This window comes from Dunckerocampus dactyliophorus, chromosome 1, assembly GCF_027744805.1.
Source record: "Dunckerocampus dactyliophorus isolate RoL2022-P2 chromosome 1, RoL_Ddac_1.1, whole genome shotgun sequence".
NCBI classification, from domain to species: Eukaryota; Metazoa; Chordata; class Actinopteri; order Syngnathiformes; family Syngnathidae; genus Dunckerocampus; species Dunckerocampus dactyliophorus.
In genome coordinates, this window is record NC_072819.1 from 11,963,199 (window position 1) to 11,990,259 (window position 27,061).

General features: G+C 41.5%; 1 protein-coding gene across 2 annotated transcripts in view; it reads left to right on the top strand.

Annotated features, from left to right (window-relative positions):
* The window catches only part of cckbra (cholecystokinin B receptor a), a 76,071-nt gene extending 64,058 nt beyond the window's left edge, over window positions 1-12,013 (top strand). For both annotated transcript variants that reach the window (XM_054797036.1, XM_054797044.1), the window contains 3 exons: window positions 2,914-3,175; window positions 5,425-5,555; window positions 5,970-12,013. In XM_054797036.1, coding sequence (XP_054653011.1) covers window positions 2,914-3,175; window positions 5,425-5,555; window positions 5,970-6,532 — 956 coding nt within the window. In that variant the 3' untranslated portion in view covers window positions 6,533-12,013. The remainder of the gene's footprint in view (window positions 1-2,913; window positions 3,176-5,424; window positions 5,556-5,969) is intronic.
* Window positions 12,014-27,061: the final 15,048 nt, after the last annotated feature.

A 27,061-nucleotide genomic window follows, 5' to 3' on the forward strand; every position in this document is an offset into this window, starting at 1 on the left:
CGCAGTAGAGGCAGAGGTCCAGCTTGCGCCGACGTGCTCTTTCCTCGGCGGCGAGGCGTCATCCTCCAAGTTGCATGGGAACCTCTGGCAGTACGGCCACAGCGTCCCCGATCCCTGGTTCGAGCGTCTGTCCCTCCGGAGGTGGTAATGGTATCCTTGTCGACACAGGGATTGACACCCTGCCGTAGTATCCCTCCTTGGCGTACTCTCACACCCTTTCCTTTATGCGGTTCTCTAACTCAATGGCCAAGTTAATAAGGCCGTTGAGGGAAGTAGTGTTGTCCTTGGCCACCAACTCATCCTTAATGTGTGCATCGAGTGCCTTGCGAAAAATACTTCGGAGGACGGTATCGGGATACCCACTCTCTATGTACAGCAAGCACTCGGAAGTCAATAGAAAAGTCCGCCACCGGGCGTCCTCTCTGCTTCATATCTAGTAGTTGATTAGCTGCTTCCATTCCCCGAATGGGATGATGAAACACACGTCTAATTTCTTCAAGGAACATAGGTAAGGAGGTGCGTAGGGCAGGCATAGACGTGCTCGCAACCATAGCCCACGTAGCGGCTCTACCCGAGAGTAAACTCATTATGAACGCTACCTTAGATTGGTCCGAGGAGTACGTGGTGGGCTGCTGGTCAAGCACGAGAGAACACTGGTGTAAGAACTGGTTGCAGGAGTCCGAGTCTCCAGAAAAGCGAGAGGGGTGAGGGATATTTGGCTCTCGCGGCTGATGAGACACAGGTGCGTGTGCAGCTGCGCCATTAGGTGTGTCTAAGGTGTGTGGGGACATACCGACCTCTGGTGGCGGGTGAGAGGAGGTGCTGGCAAGTTGTTGGTTTAGAGCGTCTATGCCAGCAGATAGAACCGATATGGCCTCCATGATGCCTTGGAGAGTCTTCTCGTGACCACCGACTAATTGGCCTTGATGTGCCAGAGCCGAGCGGAAGTGCTCCATGTCTGCGGGATCCATCTTGGCCAGATTGTTCTGTCAGGAGTGGCGGATGCCACAGCAGGAAAAATAGGATCCCAACGCAAGACTAGGGCGACTTTGTAATACAAAATAAAGTTTAATAACAAAAAGTATCCAAACAGGTAAAGTACAAACAAAGGAAAATCCACTTCGGGTAACAAACATAAAACACTGACAGCATAAGGCTGTCAGGAAAAAAAACTAGAAGTAACAACAGAAAACGCTGAAGGCAAACCAACAGGAAAACACTAAAGCAGTACAGAGCAGGTAAGCACAAGCACAGGTAAAGGACCAGAAAGCAGGGTAAGGGTAGTGGAGCCGGACTGAGCGGTAGCAAGGAACGGGAGGTCAGGAAGTACAATCTGGCACTGAACAGACGCTGCTGCCTTGCTTAAGAGGAGTCCAGATTGCAGATTGCCCGCAGGTGCGCTCCGGCGTCTCTGCCCACGCCGGCTGAGGTGCACTGCGGACAAATGGCAAACAGGCGGCAGCAGAGCGACAAGCAAAGCGTGACATCATTGTCCTGATGCAGAACCCATGTTTGTTTCAGCTTGAGGTCATGAACAGATAGCCGGACATTCTCCTTCAGGATTTTTTGCTATACAGCACAATTCATGGTTCCATGTATCATATTTTACTTGGTTCTGGTTATGGTTTAATTTATTTGAACATGCATACAAATTACATTGGAATACATCAACTATTACAATTCAGTTGCACATGTCCAAAAGGAGTAGAAAGAATCAAACCTTATTTAATGCTACAGCCATCCATTTTACAATAATTGCAGTTCATTTGTTCACTTTCTGTAGTTTTTATTCACATTTTATAAGACATGGTTAAGACTCTCCATTGAAAAGAGACAAGTTGAGTTTTCTATTCAAATGTTAAATAGATTTCATCCTGTTTACAGTTGTGTTGCACTGGAACAGTGTTAAATTATGCTGTAAACTATGAAATGTATTTTTTGTTGGATTTTGTTTCACTCTATCGCCGTATCAAGATATTATCGTTACTGTAAGCTATGTACTGCAATTCGTATTGTATCGTCAGGTATCCTGAGATTCCCAGCCCTACTACTCACATCATACTCTGTTCCCCTTCACACAAGATAAGAAGAAGTCCAGTACACAAACTCCATGTAATGCTTCCTCTTCTCTGGTCTCTGCAATTTTAGATAATGAAGGAATTTTAGGTGCTACAGGTGAAAATACGCTGCTTAACACAATTCATTCTAATCAGTTTTCATAAGCACTTCCTTATAACAATCTCTTCAAGATGTAGGGCCATAGATCAGTCCTCAAAGAATTTAAAATGTTTCTTGTAAATTGACTAGAAATGTCAATGACAAATTTAATTCTCATATGCGAATATGGGATTTTAAGTATCGTAGTTAAGTATAATTTCGACTTGTGCATTACAAAGAGACGATGGATGAGAAATCAGGTGCAGCAGTAAAATGGCAGTTTGTGGTGGTTACTACATGTTGCAGCAAAGCATAATGCTGTGGGCATAGTCCTGAGGGTCTCCTTTGTACTTGCTGGTGATATGCAGGTCCAGATTTATTATTGTTATTTGTGTCCTCTAGCCTCACAGACAACAGACTGGCTGAGCTTGCTTTGGTCAGCAGATTGGGTGCCTTTATTTAAATGCATTATGCTGTACCAACATCCTTACAGAAATTACCCTGCCATGTATGTAGAGACTGGGAAATGTCAGAGGATTGTATCTTGGTTGAGGAGATGAATGAAAGGGAAGGGTGCAAAGAAACACTCATTGGTCAGTGTGTTCACATTTTAGCTTCTGGGTGTTAAAACATTGCTTGATGATGGCACAGTAGGAAAGGTCAAGTTACTCTTTTTGCCAGGTGTTAAAGAGATGTCCGCTAAACCAACCCAAGTATTGAACGTATTAAATGTTGCTTGTCTTTTCTTCCCTTCAGGACTCTCTGTCAGTATCTCAACCTTCAGCCTGGTGGCAATTGCCATCGAGCGATACAGTGCAATTTGCAACCCACTGAAGTCCAGAGCATGGCAGACCCAATCCCATGCATATCGTGTTATTGCTGCCACCTGGGTGCTCTCTCTCCTTATCATGATTCCTTATCCAGTGTTCAGCATCATCAAGACTTTCCCCAAGACCAATGGCACAGTAGGCCACATGTGTCGCCTCCACTGGCCTAGTCAACAAGCTGAGCAAACATGGTTTGTATTGTATACATTATCCATCTTCTACCATTTAAGATGTTCAAGGTTATGGTGAACTGGAGCCAATCCCAGCTAACTACTGACACCACTGAGATATAACAACAGGGCAACAGGCAGGGCAATTGCTTTTTCACACAGGGCCTTATAGGTTTGGATTTTTAAGTGTTTTTTAAGGTGTTTTTTTTAAGTGTGAGAAACATGCGAAAAAATAAGAAATCAGGAAGGGGACAAACACTTTTTCACACCACTGTACATAATGTAAAAAAAAAGCATAAACATTGAATGTTCATGCCGAACAAACATTCATGTTTCATTCAGAATCTGTTGTTTAATTCAGCTCCACATTTTACAGGGAGTAGTGATGTAAATACTGGCTCTTTTTAGAGAGCCTATTCTTTTTGCTAGGATCACTAAAAAGAGACGTCTCTTTTGGCTCCAAAGTGGCTCCTCAGAATTTTTTGTCTTATTACCAAACTATGTGTATTGTGTAAAACTAGTTACTAATGTAAAAAATACATGATTTGAAATGTTTACTATTTAAATTGATTTATTTAAATCCTCAATGAACAGCTACAAAAAATATATATTATAGTAGAATGCTATAAAATACAAAACAACACAACATCAACAAAACACAAATTAAAACATGCAAAACAAAAATAAAAAGCAGCAGCTAGGTAACAGTTGTGTATTTACTGAAGATTGGCATTCAAATAAACAACAACAAATGCCTAAGCTTTGAGGGGCTGATCCTGTTTCTCCTTTCTGTTATGATGTGAAGTGAGTAAAAACACCTTAAGTTTTGAACTACAAATAAACTTGGTTCTTAGTTTGTTAATGTAAAATTGGACATCACTTCATCATTCATTGAAATAAATATCATTATTTACAATAATAATTAATATGTTATCTCGGCCTCTCGAAGTCTTGACAGCATAATGATTACATCCAGACTCACCTTCAGCCTCCACCATTTATCTTGCAGTTAGGACTGACAGGTAAGTGACTGAGTCCGAATGAGGCTGAGTGTAATGAGTAGTAATTTCATGAAGATTAAGAAACATGTACGTTTTAGAGCTCGCCCTGTAAAAAGGGCAAGATCCACCTCGGCGGCAACGTGCCTCTCGGTTGTGTAATTCACGGATGTGCACAGCTCCACTATGCTTACAAGTGTGCCCCGGGAGCTGACTGCATACTGACCCCTTGTGACTTCTTTTGAGCGGGGCTGACCAGCGGAGTAAAAACAGAAACTGCAGAACAATACATGCTTTCACTGTTAAGTCCCCAAATACCAGAAAACTCTCCAAAAAAGTTGCTAGATTTGTCGCTAGTCGCTTTTGTGAAAATATCTCGCCAAGAGAGTTTGGAATATCACCAGATTGAGCGACAAGGTCGCCAAGCTGCCAACACCGATGCGGTGTGTGTTTAACCCCGCCCCTCCGCTGTTCAGTGTGGACACAGACGCCGCCACACATCTTGACCAATGACATTTGTATTTAACAGAAAAAAAAGACGTGGAAAAAAAATAATCGGCTCCCAGTTGGCTCCCAAAGACATAAGCCGACTCCTGTTCATTTCAAAGACTCTTTAAGCCAATTCATTCGCTACCAACACATCACTAACAGGGAGTCAGTCCAGCAGAATTGTGATCTTTTTTCCGAGTTTTAGGCAGCACTTGAGAAGCAGGATTCTGTCTGCATGTCAAACTAATCTTGATTTCTTTAACCCTTTCTTAAACCCAGTTTACTCAACTGATTAATTGAATCAAGTCACACTGATAAAGTTGTGTATCATTCACATAAACATTTGTATTTGCTCAGTGACTTAAATAATAGCAGTGGGAAAGATTTTGTAAATCATAACTGACATGACAAACTTTTAAACACACAATTCCCATACTTACTATTTAATTGCAAGTGATCTCTAAGCCTTTGTCTGATGCAACAAGGAGGTCATTAGAAAATGTCATCAGCATGATGCATTCATTAATTCGTACATCTGGTTTCTAAATAACCTATAAGGAGGTTATTTTTGGCCACTCTTCATCAAACTGAGAAAGATAATATTTAAAACTGTAAAGATAAAGCCAGACATCTCCAGCAAATACAAAGACAGTATGGGTTTGGTTTTCCATGTGTTTTGTTATTGGACTTGAAGCTTACAACAAGGCAATAAAACTTGAAATAAATGTTTACTTTATCCTGTCTTATCCTCCTTCTCCTTTTCTTATTCTGGCTTTCTTTCAGGTATGTGCTACTGCTCTTCATTTTGTTCTTCATTCCTGGAGTGGTGATGGCTGTAGCCTACGGTCTCATCTCCAGAGAGCTCTTCCGCGGCATGCAGTTTGAAATGATGCAAAATAACACAGAGACTACTGGTGAGAAAAGTGCTGTGTTCACCTTGGCTGTATGATAAACCATACCAGGGGTCAATTAAAAGTTAGTGGTCTACTCCAGGGACATGTCTTCAAGCCAAAGTCCTGATATATAATGTATTGCAACTCAGTCCCATATATTTGTCAATCACCAACTGTCAAATAAAACTTTAAACATACAATTCTTGGCAACAACTAGTATTTGTTGGTTTTGACACAGAAGTAGAAGCAATATCCATCCATCCATTTTCTATACCACTTGTACTTATTAGTGTAATGAGCTGGAGGCTATCCCAGCTCTTCAGTCGATTGCACGGCAAAAAAGACAACCAACCAGTCACACTCACATTCACACCTTTTCATAGCCTTGTAGAAAAAAAGCCTGGTAATTTAATCAAACTGCCACTTCTTCCACAGAGCTGAAGAATGGGGCTGTTGCAGAGCATCCAAATGATGGTGATGATGGTTGTTACATTCAGGTTTCCAAAAACCCCTCCTCGACCGTGGAGCTCCCCACCCTCTCGTCTAGCGCTGCTCAGCCCAAGACTGAGCGTGCTCGCAGCAACACCTCTGAGGCCAAATTACAAGGAAAGAAGCGTGTCATTCGGATGTTGATGGTGATTGTGGCTCTTTTCTTCATCTGCTGGATGCCTCTGTACTTCGCTAACACCTGGAAGGCCTTTGACCTAAGGTCAGCCTCCAAAGCCCTCTCAGGGGCACCAATTTCTTTCATACATCTGCTGTCCTACACTTCCGGCTGTGTCAATCCCGTCATATACTGCTTCATGAACACGCGCTTCCGCAAGGCTCTGCTATCCACCTTTGCCTGCTGCTGTCGCCACCACCTCTGCCGCAAGTGCTGGTGGTTTAAAAAGCGGGAAGCAGGAAGAGATGACGGCACCACCGCCACTACCATGGGGATCACAATGGCTACCTCTGTCTCAAAGTACAGCTACACAACTGTCAGCACCACAGCCTGATAAACCTCCATAAGAGTGCCATGGAGGGCAGTCTTTTCCTTTACCTGTCATTCTTCATGTTCAGATGTTTTGAATAATGTGCTGAGTAATGCAGCTGCCCTTTGCCCTGTCACTCATATTTGAAGTGTATGTTTCAGAATGTGAGCCAGTACAGTACTTCTGTTGAATTGTCAAGTGCCTGAGCTCCTTTATTTGGTCATATTTACAAAATTATATTATATTATAGATTATTAATAAATACAATATAGTAATTGCACCAAAACATGATCAAGGCTAGATTAAATCCGATCAATTTGAGTAGGGTTACCCAGGCTTTCTCTCAATTTCGTCTTGTTTTGTTTTTGGTTGTCTACCATTATTTATAACTGGTGTTGTAGCTCAGTACAGTCAAACCTTGGTTAGTGTCATTCCAGAAGGTCTGACTCAAACCGAAACATACTCTAACTAAATACATTTTTCCTGTAAGAAATAATGCAAGTAAAGAAAGCCAAAAATGTTAACACAAAACACGTTTTTATAGCTTTACAATTATAGTTTTACATGCAGAAAATAATTCAAAATTCAGTACATTAGTGTTTCTCACCTCAAGTCTCTGCTTTTGTTTGGATCACAGTTGCAAAATAACCCACTATAGAGACAGAAAGTTGCAAGTGCCAGTATTTGATTTAAAAAAAAAGGTGAGAAGCACTACTCATTCAAGAAAAAAAACTCATAGCAAAACATGTAGGCGGAGTCCATGTTGATCCCGCTGCCACGTCGCCGTCTTTGTCAAGTCTCACATCTTCAATTAAGGTAAAGTTAACCTTAAATGTTCATTTATCTCTTTCATTTGTGATTTATGTGCATTTCAAATAGATTTTTGCATGTAAAACTTTAAAAACAGTTTTTCTATTAACATTCTTGAGACTTATGCTGTAACTATGTTAGTGAGCAAATAACTACAGTCAAACGCTGATGATATAGCATAATAGACAGAGCTGACTTCCGGTTCCTGTTTCCTCATATTAGCAAGCTAATAGGCTGCTAACAAGGACGTCTTGCGATGAGAAAAAAAACAAAAAAAACATTATGGACAGTAGGGACAGGCCTCAGCAAGTGTATTAATAACGCATCAAGACGGGGGCCATATTATACGCTAACTGGAAAATGTACACAAACCATGTCATAATTTTGGTGTAAATTTTTTACTTTAACCCAAGTATACGTACTGGGGTGTACGCTAACTGAGGTTGCACTGTACTAGAATATGTGTGGTTTTGCATCTTTGCATCTTTGTTTCTTTTTCCACATTTAGTTATGTTTACAGCTCTATTCCAAAATTTACAAAAAAACATTTTCCCTCTAAAATTTCACACACAATACCTAATGCCACACTGAAATAAATTCATTCATTCATGAATGTTTTTAAGTTTATTAAAAACTGAAAAACTTAAGTACCAAGTGCATAAATCGTCACTGCCTTCACTATGACAGGTGAATTCTATTTCCACTGATTATTTTTGTGTTGGCTGTACAACTTGATTGGAGTGCTCCTATGTTAAATTCAGTTACAATAGACCTGTCTACGGATGGTCCCACACTTGCGAGTGCATGCTCGTGCACAAACCAAGCCAATGCCAGACATCAGAGACAAGATTAGAGGCACAGGAGAAGGGTACACAAACAAGTAGCAACACATGGGGTTGAAGGTGTCTTTAAAAAAGTAATGGGTAAAAGGGTGGATACATGCACATGGTATATTTGAGTGTTTTCCTTTAATACATTTGCTAACATTTCAAATAAATTGTTTCACTTTGTCATTATGGGGTATTTTGAAGGAAATAATATTTAGTCCATCATTTACAGTATATGTGTTGGTTTTTATAGGCACTCTATAGTGTGTAACTATAGTAAAAGTATAAACAATACATACAAGTAAATAATATCAGTTTATGTAAGTATAAATAATACATATAAATTAATATTAATATTTTATTGATAAATGTGTATTTGTAATTTGTCAGCATCTGTGAAATGTCTAATACACATGCTTCTAGCAGACTTTTACTAAATCTGCCATGGAAAAGTGCTTTAGTGAGCTTGATCTTGTCTACCGTACTCTCTCTGCCTTAGATTCAAGATTCAAGATTCAAGAGAGTTTTATTGTCATGTGCATGGTAAAACAGCAGTTATACCATGCAATGAAAATCTTATTCTGTTCATTCTTCCACGAAAAGAAAGAAAACACAAGAAAGAATAAGAACATAAGAAACATAAACACATAAACATATATACCAATAAATTAAGCAACAAAAACAGAAGAGACATTAATACAAATAAATAATACAAATAAATAAATAAAGTGCTATGAGTGTGTGCGTGTGTTGCGTGCGGCGTGTGTGAGTGCTTCGTTGAGAAGCCTGATGGCCTGTGGGTAAAAGCTGTTTGCCAGCCTTGTGGTCCTGGACTTCAAACTCCTGTAGCGTCTGCCTGACGGTAGGAGTGTGAATAATGAGTGTTGTGGATGTGTGCTGTCCTTGATGAGGTTGTGTGTTAGACCACTCTGCTGCAAAATGTGCTCAACATTATTTAAGCACAAGGTTATCGCAAAGCTGAAGTGGTTTAAAACGGTTAAAACAGTGTTTGGTTTTAGCAAACACAATTACAGCCGGAATTCTCTTAGCTTGACATACTGTAAACACTTCATACACCTCTTTAATGCTGTAATCCAACATTCAGAGCACTTTATGTTAAAATAAGAGTTTCAGGTCATGTTCAACCCTTGAACAATACATAACAATACGCTGTAGATAAAATTGTTGCAATACTTACACATACAATACAATACAAAGTGACAATGGAATATAAGTCGGTCCTCCTTTGTTACTATATAACAGCTTCAACTCTTTTAAGTGGACTTTATACAAACTGTTATGAGTGTGTCTGCAGAAATATTTGCGCATGTAATCCAGCATTTAGAAGTTAGAGGTCATCATAGTTCAGGGATCTCAAGTTCTTCCAGTCCAAACCCATCCAGGCATGCCTTTATGGACCCTGCTTTGTGCACTGCACACAGTCATGCTAGAAGAAAGCAGGGAAGCATAGAATTGTCAAGATTGTCTTCTTGTCTTTAAATAATAATGCTGAAGGGCGACTCGTGCTTGTTGGTGTAACAGTATGGAATCACAGGAATGCCAAAATTAAAAGGGAATACATGTGGAATTATAAAGAGAATCAATAATTTAAAAAAAAATTACAAATGTAGTCATATTCTTTTTCCATTTTGTCATTGTTTTTTCTGTATTGTCTTTGTTTTTTCAATTTTTTTCACTGCTTTTCCTGTTTTGTCTTTGTCTTTTCATTTGCTTTTTGTCATTGCATTTACTTGATGGCTCAAGTAATGGCGAGTAAAGGCAATGGCAAAACAATGACCCACCCACAGTGTTTGTGAGGGCGAGGTACTCAGGGCGGGGTATTCTGCCCGGGTGACTTGTCCATACCTGATCACACGATTACTGCTTAAAGTGCTCATGACACCAAAACAAGTTAGCAAGAAACAATAACAAAATGAAAGTACAGTGTTCCCTCGCTACATTGCTGTTCACCTTTCGCGAATTCGCTCTTTTGCAGATTTTTTTAAAGTGCAATTTTGCACATTTTTTTTAAACAGCGTATGAACGCGCATTATGTTTTGCGTCCTGGTGGTGTATTATTTGTGCTCCGTTGCTTGGGTCTGTTATTGTATTTACTACTGCTACCAGTAGAGGGTGTTATATACGTATGTGAGAGTTGAAGATGTGTCCAGACCTGTCCACTTCATCTCAGTATGTATACAGCCACAACAGTGCCGATTGGCCAAGGGAAAACCCGCCCATTGTGTTCTGCGTTCTGATAGGCTGTAGCCTATAATCAATCTCCTTCATGCAGGACTGCCTGTTATCTGTTGTAGCGATCATACATGCTGAATGAAGGCGGAAGTTACGTGGCTGTAGGGCGCCTGGAATACTATAATTTAATTTTCAGTTCATGGAGGACGACGAGGTGGAATATGTTTTAACAAGGATACAAAAACACTACAGCCTGTACAAGCCACGATCAGAGGAGTGAGTGACTTAATTTCTTGTGTCCAATCTCGTAAGTTGATCATTAAAATTCAAACGAAATTTGAAATTTGAGAGTGTTTGAACAACAGAGAAATGTGATAAAATGTTAATGCCTGTCTGAGAAAAGTTGAAGACATTCAAAAAACAAATAAAAACTTTCAAAATTAACAAGATGCCGAACACCAAGAACACCAAGAAAATTAATTAATCTATTATTCTGTGTATCCTCTTAAAATAAGTACTTTAATTTAATTTTCTTTTCGATACGTCCTAATTGCAGAGAATTTTTGTGGTTTGACCACAAAGTGGAGCTGTCAAAGAAATTAGATGTTGTTTGTTGTGGTGTATAACTGTAAACACCAAGAAAAGAGTTTCTCTTTTCAAAGCATCGTCACTGTGAAAAGGAGTTCAATACTCTATCAAAAAAAAATAATTAAAAAAAGCCAAGCCAGGTAATGAGGTGCCTCATAGAGACACATGTGGAGAAGAGAGATGAAAGCTTATACACTGGTACCTCGATTTTCCTTATAACCGTAATTTAATTCAATTAAAAAGATTTGTGTCTATACTTTGTAACATGGGATATTTAGTACACAAAAAGGTGTTACACAAAGTTTGTTTTTAAATTTGTATTAATTTTTTTTTTCTAAATAGTGTCAAACATTGCATGTAAAGCAATTGGTTAGTAGCCTAACAGAAAAGTCAGTCATCGCTGTCTTAATCTTCCTCCTCGGAATTGAACAGCCTCATAATTCGCCTCGTCACACATAGCTGTTCAAAACCCATTGGTGATAGTGGATTTTTGACAGTGTTCCAGTGTCAGGATCCACTGGCAGACTAGTGTTTTTGACCTTCTTTATCAAACCTGGCATTTCTATGGCTCAATGGCGTATTATTTCACAAATGCAGTGAGTCACCAACCCATAGGGCACTCACTGCCGTGGAATGATACAGAACAGGGCAAACAGACTAGTTTGTTTTACACAATATTGTACGATAACTGATACAGTGTATGAACACAGAGGCAAACTTTTGGCAGACATTTTCAGCAAAAACCTAATCATACGAAAACTGAGATGTTCGAAAACCGAGGTTTGACAGTTTGACTGTATTTGTTGCCATTTAATATAACTGTTTATGACATTTGACATACATACTGTCTATGTATACATACCAAAGCTTTTATTTATTTTAATTTGTTATTGAGTATTTGTCACATCTGGTGCCTGCTTGTGCCATGTGGTAATAGTGTACAATTTGTACTGTAGTGTTTCAATGTGTCACGTTATTGTGAGGCTTTGTTGTAGTATATGTAAGGTTATAGATGTTATTAATCCTTTGTTTTCTCTCTTGTTTTCCATGGTTTAGGTTTGTAAGTTATTCAAAAAATGTAATAAATATTGGGGAGATGTTGTGTCTGTGTATTTGTTTTATTCATAAATTAGAAAGTATGTGGTTTGACTCAGAATTTTAAAGAGCCTTTTGGAATTCAATCCTGCACAACCTATAAAAAGTCCTAAAAGTCAGGCATTATTGCCTTTGCAGTGCAATGGGCTGCATCGAGACAAATCTTTCTGTTTTTATTAGTTATTAATATCAACACTTTAGCTTCTTCTAGTTACGTTTTGCCTTTTTGCTCTATTTTTCCACTTTTGCTGGGTTTTTCTTTATCTTATTTCTGAAATGAACCACATTTTTGATACCCATGCGTGTTTTGCCACAAAGGCGAGGTGTTGCCGACGACGGAGGAGTGTGTCCAAGCCCTGCCTTCTTGGCTCTGTCGCTGGGGTTGGGTTGCATTGTGGGTGGGTTTATGCAGCTTTTAGACTGACATTGCATGGCAATAAATCTGCACAATTGAAGGTGGAGCTCCACTTCAGCTCGCCTGCGCGGCGGATACTTCACCTTTGTTGACCGTGTGTATTTAATTACTGAATACATGCATGGCGCAAGAAACACTTCCTGTCTTTCACTTTTGTGTACCTCTACTCTCTAAATATAGTGACCATGTTGCTAAATTGCCAATACGGCTCTCTTCTACGTATGAGGTCAGCCAAATGTAACGAGCAAGGGTGAGGGTACAGACAAGTCCGGACATCTACGTGTTGTGATCTGACAAATATTAAGTACCTTTAATCAAATGTAGAATTATTACAGCTTCTAAAATGAAATACTGCAATAAAATTTTAACACTGTGGCACTTTATTTATTACTGAACTAGACTGTGCAGTAATCCCTCATTTATTGCGTTTAACTGGTTCCAGACCCATTCTCGCTAAGTGAATTTCTGCGAAGTAGGATTCAGTATTAATAAAGAAAATAGTTTCGTAGGTAGAACATAGAAAACCTGTCTATGATTTTCTAAATATGATTGTTACCATTATTGGAGCCCTCTGGGCATAAAATAAGATCCCAATAGTCACCTTTACTGTCATATTACCCAATATAGTAACTATAATCAGAAAAAATAAGCCATTTAAGACATGAATAAGACTCATGCTCGTGTGTATTTCAATAAATGTCGTGGACAGGAAGTGAATTCTGGGATTCAGAGCTGCATGTGTCATTGTTATGACTTATTATTATTATTATTATTATTATTATTATTATGCTATTATTGTACTTGTTGTGAGATAAATAAATATGAAATAATAAAAGCCTGTTGTTGGTGATCTAGTCTGGTGCGTGTTACCAATGACACCTACTGACCAGTGTAGACTACAGTTCATTAACATCTTGTATTGGCTTAAACTGTATTTGTATTTTAATTCCTTTAAGAACATTGTTATGCTTGAAAATGCTTAATTTAGGCCAAGAATACATAACATTTATAACTAAATATGCATTTTTTGACTAATATTAGGCAGTAGTCAACCACAAACAGCAATAATTTATTAATTTTTGAAAAACCAAGATAGAGTGAGGGAGCGGTGTTTGAAACATGATGCAGCGAGGGACAACTGTATTTGTTTATAGATGAAGACAAAATACAGTGTCATAGAAGATCTCTACCAGTGCCCTGCACACACCAAAAACGACGTCAGTCTCCTAAATTACTGGAGATGACTTTGGACTTTTTTGTACAGGGCGTTTGTGTTGTGTTGTTGTGTTGTTGTGTTGCGTTGCGTTTGGTGTTTGTTTAACCCCTCCACAGGGGTTAAATTAAGGTCCAGACACTGGGTAGGTCACAGAATTTGAATGTCCTTCTTCTTGACCCACGCCTTTGCTGCCTTGCCTGTGTGTTTTGGGTCATTGTCGGTGGAACATCATGTGTTAAGTACTAGAGAACAGTATAAGTAAGAAAGTAATATACCACAGAGTATACAGTGATTTTTGGTCAAGGACGAATTTTGCTTTATTTATACTGCAAAAACAACCATACTTGAAACAGGCCCAAATTATCATAAAATGAGACCACTTTTCTTATTTCAAGCTAAAAAATCTGCCAATGGGTTTGCTTGGCTAGAATTCTTAAAAACAGAATATTTTTCTTGTGACTTTAAGAATATAATGAGTCCTAAAATAAGAAATCAGGTCAAATTTTAAGCAACCTGTTTTTAATCACATCAATATATTTAAGTAAAATGTCCTTATTACAAGTCAAGATTAGGCCAAATATTCTTATTAGATTTATAAATTCATATAAAAGTTACTTTTATGAGGCAAGATTTAAGCAAACCCTTATTACATATTCTAGATTTAGGAAGATTGTTCTTTATTGATAAGAAATGTGTGCTTAAAATTACTAGTTGTTCTAATGTTATGCTTGTTTTTATCAGAAATACAAGAACTCCTAGATATGTAAAAAGGAGATAAATCTAAAAATAAGACAACTTTAAAAGATGTTTTCCCATTTTACATACTTTATTTAAACAAATACCAAAATACAACAACCATGCTGTGTCTGTTAAATGGTTAACTCTGAATGGTCATACATATACAGTATATTGTCATGACGTGGCATGGTGATTTGATGGCAATGACTTACAGAGTTGACCCAGTGCAGGTAAAAACTATTTTTATCAGCCGTAGAGCAGAAACCAGGAAACTTGCAGCAGAAATGTGTAACAAAAGACAAAAAGCTAAGCAGATAACAGCCGTATGGCAAACAGGGACCAACCTCACACATAAAATGGTCCAACCAACTAAAGCGGCACGCGGCTGGACTAAATAATAACAAACCAAATTAGCCACAGGTGCGTCCCAGCCAGCCATTTATGGTTTCCAAAACGTTTGCAAAAACATTTTCTGGTTTGGTTTTGAGCATTTGTTGTTTTCCCCTCGGTTAAATTGTTGGGTCCCTCAGGGTGGGCCCCTTCTAACGTTCCCTCAACCCTAACCCTAGCCCCTAATGATGTCTGTATGTTGTTTTCGGGTAGATGTTGGTTGCCCCATAGTTGCAGTGGCCGGTTTTCGGTCCTTTCTGTTACGATTGTGCGTGGGGTGGACTACAGAATGTGTAGGCAGGAGGAGCGAATCACAACTCTTTTTATGTTTGTTCAACTCAGAGGTAGCCACAAGAGGTTAACAAAAAGCGCTGGGGTCCACAGCTTGCGGTGCCCCAGGAAAAAGTCACTAGCATAAAACTCACAAATATATAGGATCTGGGACAACAGGAAAACCCCAGCTGTGGAGACACCGACTCGGTAAGCATAGACGAGCCACGAGCGAGCAGACTCGAATACAACGAAAAGAAACCAGCGCCTCACAGCTGCACCTACTCAGTCTTAAGTAGGGGATTGACCAATTAGACGCAGGTGTGTCCAGCTGTCCCAGCTCCTGCCGCACACCCAGCTGTAGAAGACGGAGAGAGAGAGAGAGAGAGCAGAGAAGGGCGCAGCAGCAGGTGATCGTAAGACTTTCTATGTTATTTGTTTGTTGTGCTTTTGGTTCTGCTGCTTCAGACGTTCCACTGTCCTCATTCTTTCCCAACTGACCTAAAAAAATAATAAAGAAAAGTGTGAAGACAAGAATAAATACATAATCAAAGAAACATGACAAAATTGCAATTTTTCTCACCACCACAAGCGATTGAAAGATTTAAAATTAATTTCATATTTTGAAAATTCACCAACTGAGACAAATGAAGAAGCATTTTAATTTACCGTGTGTGTGAGGCAAAGTTCATTGTGTGTCAAACTCCACTTCTTTCTGGCCGGTCACTACAGTGCAAAGTGAAAATGAAGCCAAGTTACACATCAAAATCTCTTCAGTCAAACTTGGCATTCAACTGAAGTACAATAAACTAACACTAACAAAAGTTAGTTTGCAACTTCCTGGTCATGAAATGGTATTAAACTGTAACTGAAAAACTGAAAGCCACACACAGGGTCCACAGATGTATACACTGGTGGAAAAGACCGTTCCAATCCCAGGTGGCAAACTGGTTTTTGAAAAGATTCATCAGGGTGCGTGGTGTTGACCCCACACAAGCAAGCACTTGGCGACAGAGGCAAGGAATCAAATCAGTCACATAACATACACCAAGTTATTCATCATGATTGTTAGCTCCAAGCTACAAAATATGAATTTATTGGCAGTCTTCTTAAATATGTGCATAACTATTAACTTACAGGGCTTGCAGGCATACGGACAGTCCTGAACAACTTTCTTGGTTTCTGACCACATTCATCTGGAAAGAAAGAGCATACAATGTGTACAGTTAGGGAAAAGAATATTGAATTGTATAAATAATGTAGTCTGAAGGGGTCTTACCATCACTACAATATAAGACTGATGCCAACCTCTTTGGGCATCTACGCTGCCTCAGAGTAGGGATGGTCGCATCATCCTCCATCTTCTTCAGTGTCCTCTGCCAGTTGTTGTTGTGGTTCTGGTAACTGGTCAGGATGCAGAAGTAGTCGCATTGCTTCTTGCACACATAGCCTTTTCCACTTTTTCCACTTCTCGCTGTGCCCTCTTTTATCGCTTTGTGTAGGCCTGTGGCCAATCTCCGTAAACTTGAAATTGGCAACAGGCAATCCCTTCAATGAAAATTAAAACAAAATCATATGTGCCAGGATTTGCATTTCTCTGGATTGCATTGGAGCACCTAGTAAAGCATGTTGTTTTGCTCAGATCACTCAATAAGCCAACGTGACAGACGCAAGCTTGATAAATATAACTGTAGGTGAATTGTACTGGATGTACAGGTACGACTATTACATGCTGGAGAAACATTCAGTCATATCAACAGCCACTACAAGTCCATTAATGAATGGGGTGCAGCAGAGTGAAAATGGCCAAGCTATGTTAGCAAGTAACATACTTTATGCATGCCCAGAGGAAAATTTTATTAAAAATAATTTTGAGATTCTCATCTCACCCTCATTTTATTTTCTCTTTTGTCTCAAAATGTTTCTCAGTTATTTCTCCTAAAAAAATGGAGAAATAAAGTGAGACTGGATAAATGTAAGATGCAGATAGATGGATGTCGGTGAGCATCTTACCGTGATATTGTGCACTTAAATCTGCACTGCACAGCTGTAGCTAGTTTTAGTTTGCCCTCCTGCGATTGGCTGGCACTAGTCCAGGCTGTACCCCGCCTCTTGCCCAAAGTCAGCTAGGATGGGCTCCAGCATACCCGCGACCCCTAGTGAGTATAAGTGGCATAGAAGATGGATGGATGGATAGTTTGCCCTCTTTCAGCTGACATTAAAATGACATTAAATTACATTAAAATGAACATTAAAATGACATTAAAATCTCTATGAAAAGGTGATGTTCTCTGAGTAATAGAGCATTGCTTACGTGGAATAAATCCTGATCTTAGATTCGAAAAGGTCAGTTCCCACAGTCTATTAGGTGGTAATGATTAAAGAGATGCCCCCAGATAAAGATTTTTATATACTTCCTGTCATGTGCTGTAGTTTTGCTTTGCTTCCGCCTGTCTGCCTTGTTTTGCAGTGGCCCAGCAGGGGCGGAGCTGTCAGCGCAGACCTGTCACCAGTAATCTCTACTTGCTCTTAAGCATGGCTGAAGTTACTCCTTGTTGCCAGATTGTACCTTCATGCACACCTTTTTTCTTTTTTTTCTTTTTTTTTCTTTTTTCTCCTTGACGGGGAAGGACGTGTATGGCAGGAGCTCTGTTGATGATACTGGAAATTTTAACTATTTTGGTGCTTTCTTGACTACACTTCATGAACACAAGATCAGTGCTGATGGCTGAATCCCCCATCTGAATTCCTTTAACTTGGATAGTTGAGAGGTACAGATACAAGTATGGATACCTGCTATCAAGTCTAGCTAATTAGGGAAATGCTGAAGTTTAAAGAGGTTGCTTAGCAACAATGTCAAACACAAAGGAAAATGATACTGGCTCTGAACTTGCAGAGGAAAATGATTCTGGCTCTGAATTTGTAGTGGACGTGGACATAAAAACAGAGTCAGGATACCTAAATATTCCAGGATACCTAGAGTGGAAAAATGCTACCAATAAGTTCAATGAAACCTTCGCTAGTCGCTTGGAGATTAGAGAGATCACTCTACCACAAATAATGCAAGCAACTGAGAAACTGCATTCGATGGCAGAGAAACATTCAGCCTCAAATGTAGCTATAAGGAGGGCTATAACGTCTCTGGAAAGAGATGTTCAGAGTAATTACAAAAACCTCCTTATAGTCACAATGGATGTCAGTAATGGTATCACAAACATTATGGCAGAAAATAGAGCACAGAGCAAGTCTATCACAAACATTATGAAAGAAAATAGAGCACAGAACAAGTATATCAAAAAACTAAGAAAAGAAGTCAAGAAGTTGCAAGATGAAAATGCAGACCTGGGTGCTGCTCTTAAGGAGGTTTAATACCCTATGGAAGATATCAAGGCTCTGCAGGATGATATTAAGGAACTGTTGAATGACAATGCTGCCTTGCGCTCTGCTCTTCAGGAAGCGATAAACTGTAAAGAAAATACAGCATTTTGCAAGGATGTTAGGGTTCAGCAGGAAGATAATGCTGCCTTACGCACTGCTCTAAAGGAGGCTACAAACCCTAAGGAAGCCATCGCATGTATTGATCTTAAGGACGCTAAAGACCCCAGGGAAGAAAATACAGCATTATGCAATGATATCAACATTCTACAGGATGACATCAAGGCACTATTGAAGGATAACGCTGACTTCCGCACCACCCTTGAGGAAGAGAAAGAAAGCAAAGGAGAATATCAAGGAGCAAATGAAAAACTACATTGACGAGATGGATCAGAATGCACGAATTAATGATGTGGTCCTCACAGGGCTCCAAATTACACCCAAGTCAAGACACGTTCCTACAATAAAGCAACAGATTGCTAACGTCCTACAGTCGAAGGAGGTGGATGTGGATGTAAACAGTATTGACACTTGCGTCCCACTCCATGGCAGAAACAACACCGCACCTGTCATCATTAAGTTCACCAACAGGGAATTGAAAGCTGCACTGCTGGGAAAGAAGCTAAGAGGCACCGACGTTTACATGAATGAGCATCTCACAAAACGCAATGCCGACATCGCCAAGAAAGCACGAGACCTGAGGAAGCAAGGAAAGATTCAAAACACTTGGAGCACTAACGGGAAAATCTACATCAAACTAAAAGGAGGTCCAAGAGTCGCAAGAGTGCTTGTTGTCAAAGATATCAGCGATCTGGATACATACAGTATTAAAGATCATACTACTATACACCCTACAAGACAGACCAATACAACGAGAAGGACTACATTCCATAGCAATAACCTTGACATAGTTAATAAAAGGAACTCTTGTATACAAACCCAGCGTCACTAGCAGTGCAACACCAAAGAGGATGTGGATATCAACAGGAGAGAAACTACTTGATAAATAGAAAGGGAAAAGGAAAGGAAACGGAGGAAAAAATGGGAAAAAAAACAACTTACCTGTATACTGTATACTGTCTATGTATACTGTATATGTGTGTACTTGTGTAGGTGCAGATGTAAGTGTATATAAAGTATATGTATGCGCGTGTTCGTATGTGCACACATGTATGTATTAGCAATTGATGTGCTACGAAGGGGGGTAGGATTAAATAAGTTCTGCTTCTTCCTACTCCTTTTCGGACATATGCGTGTTTGAAATAAATTAAACCAAACCAAACCAAACCAAACCAAACACCTGCTCTGCGCTCTGCCCGGCCTCGTGGTGTATCTAGCGTTATCCATAATTCTGGCTTTTAGCTCTATGCCTTGTTGCCTTGTTGTTCCCTGCTAAAGTTTTCTCAGCAGCAATTTTCAGTTGTACCCTTTTCCCTTGCAATCTTTTTTCTGCAAGCGTTTTCTGTTTTGTGTATTTTTGGACTTTTGGGTGTACTTTATGGACTGCTGTCAAGTTACCTCTCTGCGAGGACACTTTTTGTATTAAAGATCTTTTTGTCATATCCCGGATTGTGTCTCCTCTGCTTTGGGATCCAAAACCTGCCACTGCCAGACCTGACAGAGCAATCTGGCCAATATGGATCCCGCGGAGGCGGAGCACTTCCGTTCTGCATTATCACACCAGGGACAGTTAGTGGGCAGTTACGAAAAATCCCTGTGTGAGATCATTGATGCTATTGCCACATTCACTGCCAATGTACGTGACGTGCGGTGCGTTGACTCAATGGCTGGAGAGGGTATGCATGCACCTACTCCCGGAAGATGCAGCTCCGCCCTGCGGTGCAATAGCCACAAGTACTTCCACGCCATCTGTCGCGGCACCCCTCGTGCACCGAGAACCCAACATTGCTCACCCCCACGTTTTTTCAGAAAAATGATCCTGTGAACAATTTTTAAACCCATGTTCGCTGGTATTTGATCAACAGCCCAGCACATACAGTTTTGATCAGTCCAAGATCGCGTTCATTATGCGCTTGCTCACAAACAAGGCTGCTGCTTGGGCTTTAGCCGTAAGCAAGGCCAAGCCTGCCTCTCGTTCATCATTACCCCTATTTTTGACCGAGATAAGAAAGGTGTTTGACCACCCTGTACGTGGCAGAAGGGGGCGGGGGTCGATTGCGCAATATTAAGCAAAAAGGACGATCAGTTGACTTCTGGGTTTTGGCGTCCAAGAGCGGCTATGTCGAGGTCGCGTTACGTGGCATATTCCACAAAGCACTGAACGCCCGTGTTAAGGACGAATTGGCAGTTTTTGGACAGCCTAATAGACCTCGCTATCAGACTGGCATTATCCGCCGGCGTCGACTCCACCTTTGCCTGTACTGTGGCGGTCCGGATCATCCGATACCCAAGTGTCCAGTCAGACCTGCTCGACGTCGACCGTCGCCACCATCAATCACTTGCTGCTTCCTGTGAGTATGCTAAGGAAGGGGCAACAACAGGCGAGGAAACATGGGCTAGACACAGACTGCAGATTGTTGGACCTATTTCGGGGGGCGGAGGCCGTAGCATCCAGATTTCGGCCTTGATTGATTCCAGGGCAGACAACAGTTTCTTGGACTCATGGTATTGCTAAAATTAAGCTTTTAGAGCCTAAAGACGTACATTCCCTGGATGGGTGCCTCTTGGCGGCGGTTACGCACCAGACGGAATTTGTGTCACTCCGACTGTCGGTAATCATCACGAGTCCATTCGTTTCTTCATTATTGAGTCCCAGTCCGCACCGGTAGTATTAGGGTTTACGTGGCTCAAGTTCCATCATCCCTTTGTCGATTGGGGGAGGGCTCAGATTACTAGCTGGATTACCCTTTGTCACACCAATTGCCGACACGGCAGTCGTCAGAAGTGACAGGGCAGTACATATCGAAGTGATCAAGGCTACGAGTTCTAGCAGCTTCATCAATGCATTACGGAGGTTCTTCGCTGTTAGGGGCCCAGCCAAACAAATACGATCTAACTGTGGTACTAATTTCATGGGTGCCTCTCGAGAACTGAACATGGATAAACCAAGTCAGACGGAGCTCTGACTTGGACTGTGGAGAAGTTCCTCAGCACCCAGAGCTACTCGTGGGTCTTCAATTCTCCCCGGATTGAACGCATGATTGGCATCGCCCGGTGCATGCTAGACTTCATGCTGCTTGAACAGAAAAAATCCCGGCTTACCCATGAAGTCCTCACCACCCTCATGGCTGAAGTCATGGCAGTCATGAATGCAAGACCGCTCATCCCAGTGTCATCAGATCTTGAATCTCCCGTCATCCTCACACCAACAATGCTTTCGACAAAAACAAGCTCCACTCCTCCTCCCGCTTGCAATTTTGAGGAAGCAGATCTTTTCAAAGAAGAATGGAAGCAAGTGCAGAGCTTGGCTGACACTTTTTGGAACACGTGGAAGTGTGAATACCTCAAAACGGCAAAATGCAGTGGCAAAATATTCAGGAAGGTGATGTCATTCTCCTGAAGGACAATCAGGCAAAGAGGAACGAATGGCCTATGGGCATTGTGACAAAGACCTTTCCCGGAGAAGATGGTTTGGTTTGAAAAGTTGAGATAGTAGTCGTCAAAGATGGAGTCAGAAGGACTCTCTCTCTCGACCTGCCATCCACTTGGTGCTGCTTCTTTCCCCAAAGACTGTTTAATTTGGGATCTCTAAAGACCCCATGTGGGGAGTGTTCAGTCTCCTCAGCAGAGCCTATGTTTTTTGTGTATAGCACCCCCTTGTGGACGTTTTAAGCAATGCTCAGTATTGTACATCCGGGTGTTTTCCCTTCTTTGTAAACATGACATTAACGTGACTGGTCAGTAGTCATTTCATATCGCAGCTCTCGTTGATCTTTTCTTAGTGAACAATTCCACTCCTGATCTTCATGTTCGTTTTCCAGTTCCACTACCCTGTCTTTTCTTGTTCCTGCAGCTAAAAGCAACGTCTGTAATTGCTGTTTGTGTTTCTTAATATTAAACAGTCCTGCGTAGCTTTTTCTTTTGTATTTTTGGCTATGTAGCTTTAATTTTTTATCCCTGTCGTTAACTTAACTTACATGTAGCCAACATTTGTGATATTCTGATTTAACTTCTGTATTGTATTGTATATTGATTTCTGTACAGTTTCACAAAAATCCTATAAATGCTCAAGAAGATAGACCTGCTTCTGTCACCTTTTTGGAACCGTTTAACTGGTAGGCTAGCAAGGCCTACACAATGAAAAGACGCTAATTGGCTAACCCCATGATACCTATGTCAGATTAACTCTTTGACTACCAAATTATTAAGACAACATGGGGAACTAACACAGCTAAAAATGAAGATCGGTGATCTACAAGCTCATGTGTATCCCGTTCATCAAGCGGCTCAACAAAGGCTAATCTTGCCGTTGCCATAGCAAAAACAAAAGCTGAAGTGGCACAGGCTACAGTAGCTCATTCAAAAAGGGAAATGAAAGTTTGAGCAGGCTCGCATCCAAGCTACTCTCGATGCACTTAAAGAAGAAAAAGAAATGGCCTAGCAGAGGCAAACACATTGCAAGCCGCTTCATCAGAGACAGCATCAGAGTTTGAAAAATTAGAAATACTCAGTGAAGCCCATAGTCAAGCTCTTTCAAACAGACAATGTCAACACACTGCCGCCTATGTGTCAGAGCAATCCAGCCTACATTCAGTGCCATTTAGCATTTGTGAGCTACCATTTGAAATTGACAGGGATAAAGCTGTTGAGCCAACAAAATCTAACCGAGAGAATGTGCAAGCTACCTACAATATGCCTCATTACACATCTCAGGCTACTTCTCCATAGAAGAGTGGCCCATCATTTCTCATTCAGCGGTCGGTAGATGGAAACTCTTACAAACCCAGTTACCGGAACACTGATCAGCAGTCACTGATTCACATCCAGCAGTCACTGCGTGAGATGCTCCATGAGCCTAGACAGAGCCAACCTGAAATCACAAACTAACTGGTGGTGACCTCAGGGCTCACAACATACGACGAGCAGCCACTAAACTACTGGGCCTAGAAAATCTCTTTCCGAAGTGCTATCATCGACTTGGACCTTACTGAGAGGGAAGAGCTAAACCTGCTAAGTAAGTACCTAGGAAAGGAGTCAGCTGAGCAGGTGAAAAGAATTGCAGCAGTGAATGTTAGAAATCCACCCCTTGGACTGGCAATGGCATGGGAACGGCTTGATGAAACCTCCGGCTTACCTGAGGCTGTCGAGCTGGCTCTCTTCAGTAAACTAGAGAGCTTCCCTAGAATTACCATGAAGGATCCTCAGAAGTTACGGGATCTTGCAGATCTGCTGTCAGGTGCCGCCTATGGTTACCTACGGTTACCTGGACACCTAAAAAAGAGTTAATCCTATCGTGGAGAAACTCCCACACAACATACAAGAGAAGTGGATGTCATTCATTCAAAGTACAAGCGTGAACATCAAGTCAGCTTCCCAGGCTTTTCTCTGTTTCTTGACCTCATCCGTACAGAGGCAAAAACTCATACAGACCCCAGCTTCAACTTCAGCCAGTACTCTACGGGAAGAGAGAACGCATTGGAGAGATCTCCGAAGACACTCACGCATGTTCACAAGACTCAAGTTTCCCCAGCTGTAGATGGAGAAGATAATGAAAGATGTGACCCAAACAAATATTGCTCCATTCAAACCTCACCCTTTGACGAAATGTAGAGGCTTTCAAGAAAGGAGTTGGAAGAACGCCAACAACTTCTAAAGGAACACTCCATCTGCTTCCAATGCTGCTCCTCCACTCAGCACCTTGCCAGAAACTGTTCAGCTGACATAAGGTGCTCAGAATGTGAGAGCATAGGCCATGTAGCAGCTCTCCACCCTGGATTCTCTACCTGGAAGTCTAAAGCACCAACTACGACTTCAGATCACTGCGGGGAGGAAGACAAAGTAGATGTCCAGGATCCCATTTCTAGGCAGGACATCGCTTCAGCTTGCACTCAAGTGTGTGGTGAAGGACCCAGCGCGAGAGCATGTGCCAAAATATGCGTCGTCAACGTATACCCAACTGGACACAGAGAGAAGTCCAAGAAAATGTATGCAGTACTCGAACAGAGCAACTACTCCCTTGTATGGTCTCAGTTCTTCGACCTCTTCAATGTTTCAGGGTGCTCCTACCCGTACACGCTGAAAACATGCGCTGGGCTTAAAGAGACTGCAGGGAGGAGAGCCAGTGGAGTCAAAAGATCAAAGTGTGAGCATTCCCCTGCCGACGCTTCGAGAGTGCAACCAACTCCCCAACAACTGCTCTGAGATACCTACTCCATATGCAGCCTACAACCACACCTACCTGAAGCGAATCGCCAACAAAATACTTCCACTTGATCCGAATACTAGCATACTCCTCTTGCTAGGCAGAGATATATTGAGGGTACACAAAGTCCATGACCAGATCAGCGGTCCAGACAATGCTCCATTTGCCCAAAGGTTGGATCTAGGCTGGGTCATCACCTCAGGTGAGCAGCTACAAAACATACATCCTACAGAATGGCCACAAAAGCCATCTACAGTCATGCACCAGCCAAATCAGAGTCAAGGCGAAGTTCAGTCACTCATCTACGCATCAATACTGACCAGCACCTACCTCCACACTGTTCAGTAGAGACAGCTTGGGGCAGAACATCTTTGCACAAACAGCCAATGACCACCGACTCGCACCATCATTAGAAGACATCAGATTCCTTCAGATCATGGACAGTGAGTTCTATCAGTATAGCTCCAAGAGCTGGGTGGTGCCCTTACCTTTCCGTTCGCCAAGACAATGCCGACAATAGGAAACAAGCACAAGACCGCTGGCTCTCACTCCAGCGCACTCTGGAAAAACATCCTCAGATGAAGGCTCAAAGTTCACGGAGAACCTGTTCAGCAGAAAACATGCAGAGGCCGCACCGCCCCTACGAGACGGACAAAAGCACTGGTACCTACCTCTTTTCGGAGTATACCATCCCAAAAGGCCTAACAAGATCCGTGTATTGTTCGACTCAAGTGCACCATGCGAAGGAGTGTCATTCAATGGCGTCCTGTTCAAAGGCACTGACCGTAACACTGACCGTCTGTTAGGTGTACTCATGAGGTTCAGGAAGGAGTAGGTGGCTATCACTGCAGACATCGAGCACATGTTTCACTGCTTCGTTCTGAGGGAAGACCACAGGGACTTTCTCCACTTCCTATGGTTCAGGAACAATGACCTTAACTACGACATGATGGACTACAGGATGAGGGTCCGCCTCTTTGGCAACAGCCCATCCCCTGCTGTGGCTATGCACAGCCTACGGAGAGCTGCCAAAGAGGCAGAAGCGGACTATGGCAGTGATTACAAGAGAACTTATCGACTGCGAGTTCTACGTGGACGATGCACTTAAGTCCTTCAATAATGAAGAAGAAGCTGTTAGTGTTCTCCGCCGAGCTCAGGAGATGCTTGCAGCCTCCAACCTCAGACTGCACAAAAATGCATCAAATCGTTCAGCTGTCATTGATGCATTTCCCCCAGAAGACTGCAGCAAGGATGTCGGAGACTTGGACCTCTTTGTCGATGACCTACCCGTCCAACGTAGCCTGTATTTGTCGTGGAATACAGTATGTGCACAGACTCACCTTCCAGATTGCAGAGAGCCAGAAGCCATTTACTCGCAGAGGGGTGTTGTCCACAGTGAACAGTCTCTACGATCACCTAGGCTTCCTCGCACCTGTCTCTGTTCAGGGAAGACATACTCAGCGCGCTTACCACTCAAGCAGAAGATTGGGACTTCCAAGAGACATGGAGACTGAGTGGACCAGCTAGAGAGGGTCTCTCCACGACCTAATAGAATTATAGATACCACGCTGCTACACACCCTTCTCCACGTTGGGGCCCAAAGAAGAGAAGTCTTTGTCTTTGCAGATGCATCAGTGAAAGCAATAGCCTACATTAAGGTGACAAACAAAGATGAATAAACTGCAGTTGGCTTTGTGTTCGGTACTTGTAAAACAAAGCTGGCTCCGCAGCCCGATCTTACAATTCCCAGACTCGAACTGTGTGCCGCTGTACTCGCAGTAGAGATCGCCGAGATGGTAGCTGCAGAGATGGACGAGATATTTGACAACATAATATCATAGATTAACATAAATCTCTAAAGACCCCATGCAGGGAGTGTTCAGTCTCCTCTGCCTATGTTTTTTGTGTAAAAGCACCCCCTTGTGGACATATTAAGCAATGCTCATTATTGTACATACGGGTCTTTTCCCTTCATTGTAAACATGACATTAGATTGTACTTTACTGTGCTTTATTAATCCCACAGCAGGGAAATTCGCTTTCTTTTTTTTTTTTTTCTTTAGATTAACGTGACTGGTCAGTTTCCAGATCCACTTCCCTGTCTTTCCTTGTTCCTACAGCTAAAAGCATCGTCCGTTTATGTTTCTTAATATAATGGTAGCTGGTGTAGCCCTAGTAGGCTAAGATAGCTTTTTCTTTTGTATTTTTGGCTATGTAGCTTTAATGTTTTATTCCTGTTGTTAACTAAAATTTACATGTAGCCAACATTTGTTCTGATTTAATTTCTGTATCGCATTAAAGTTTCACAAAAATCC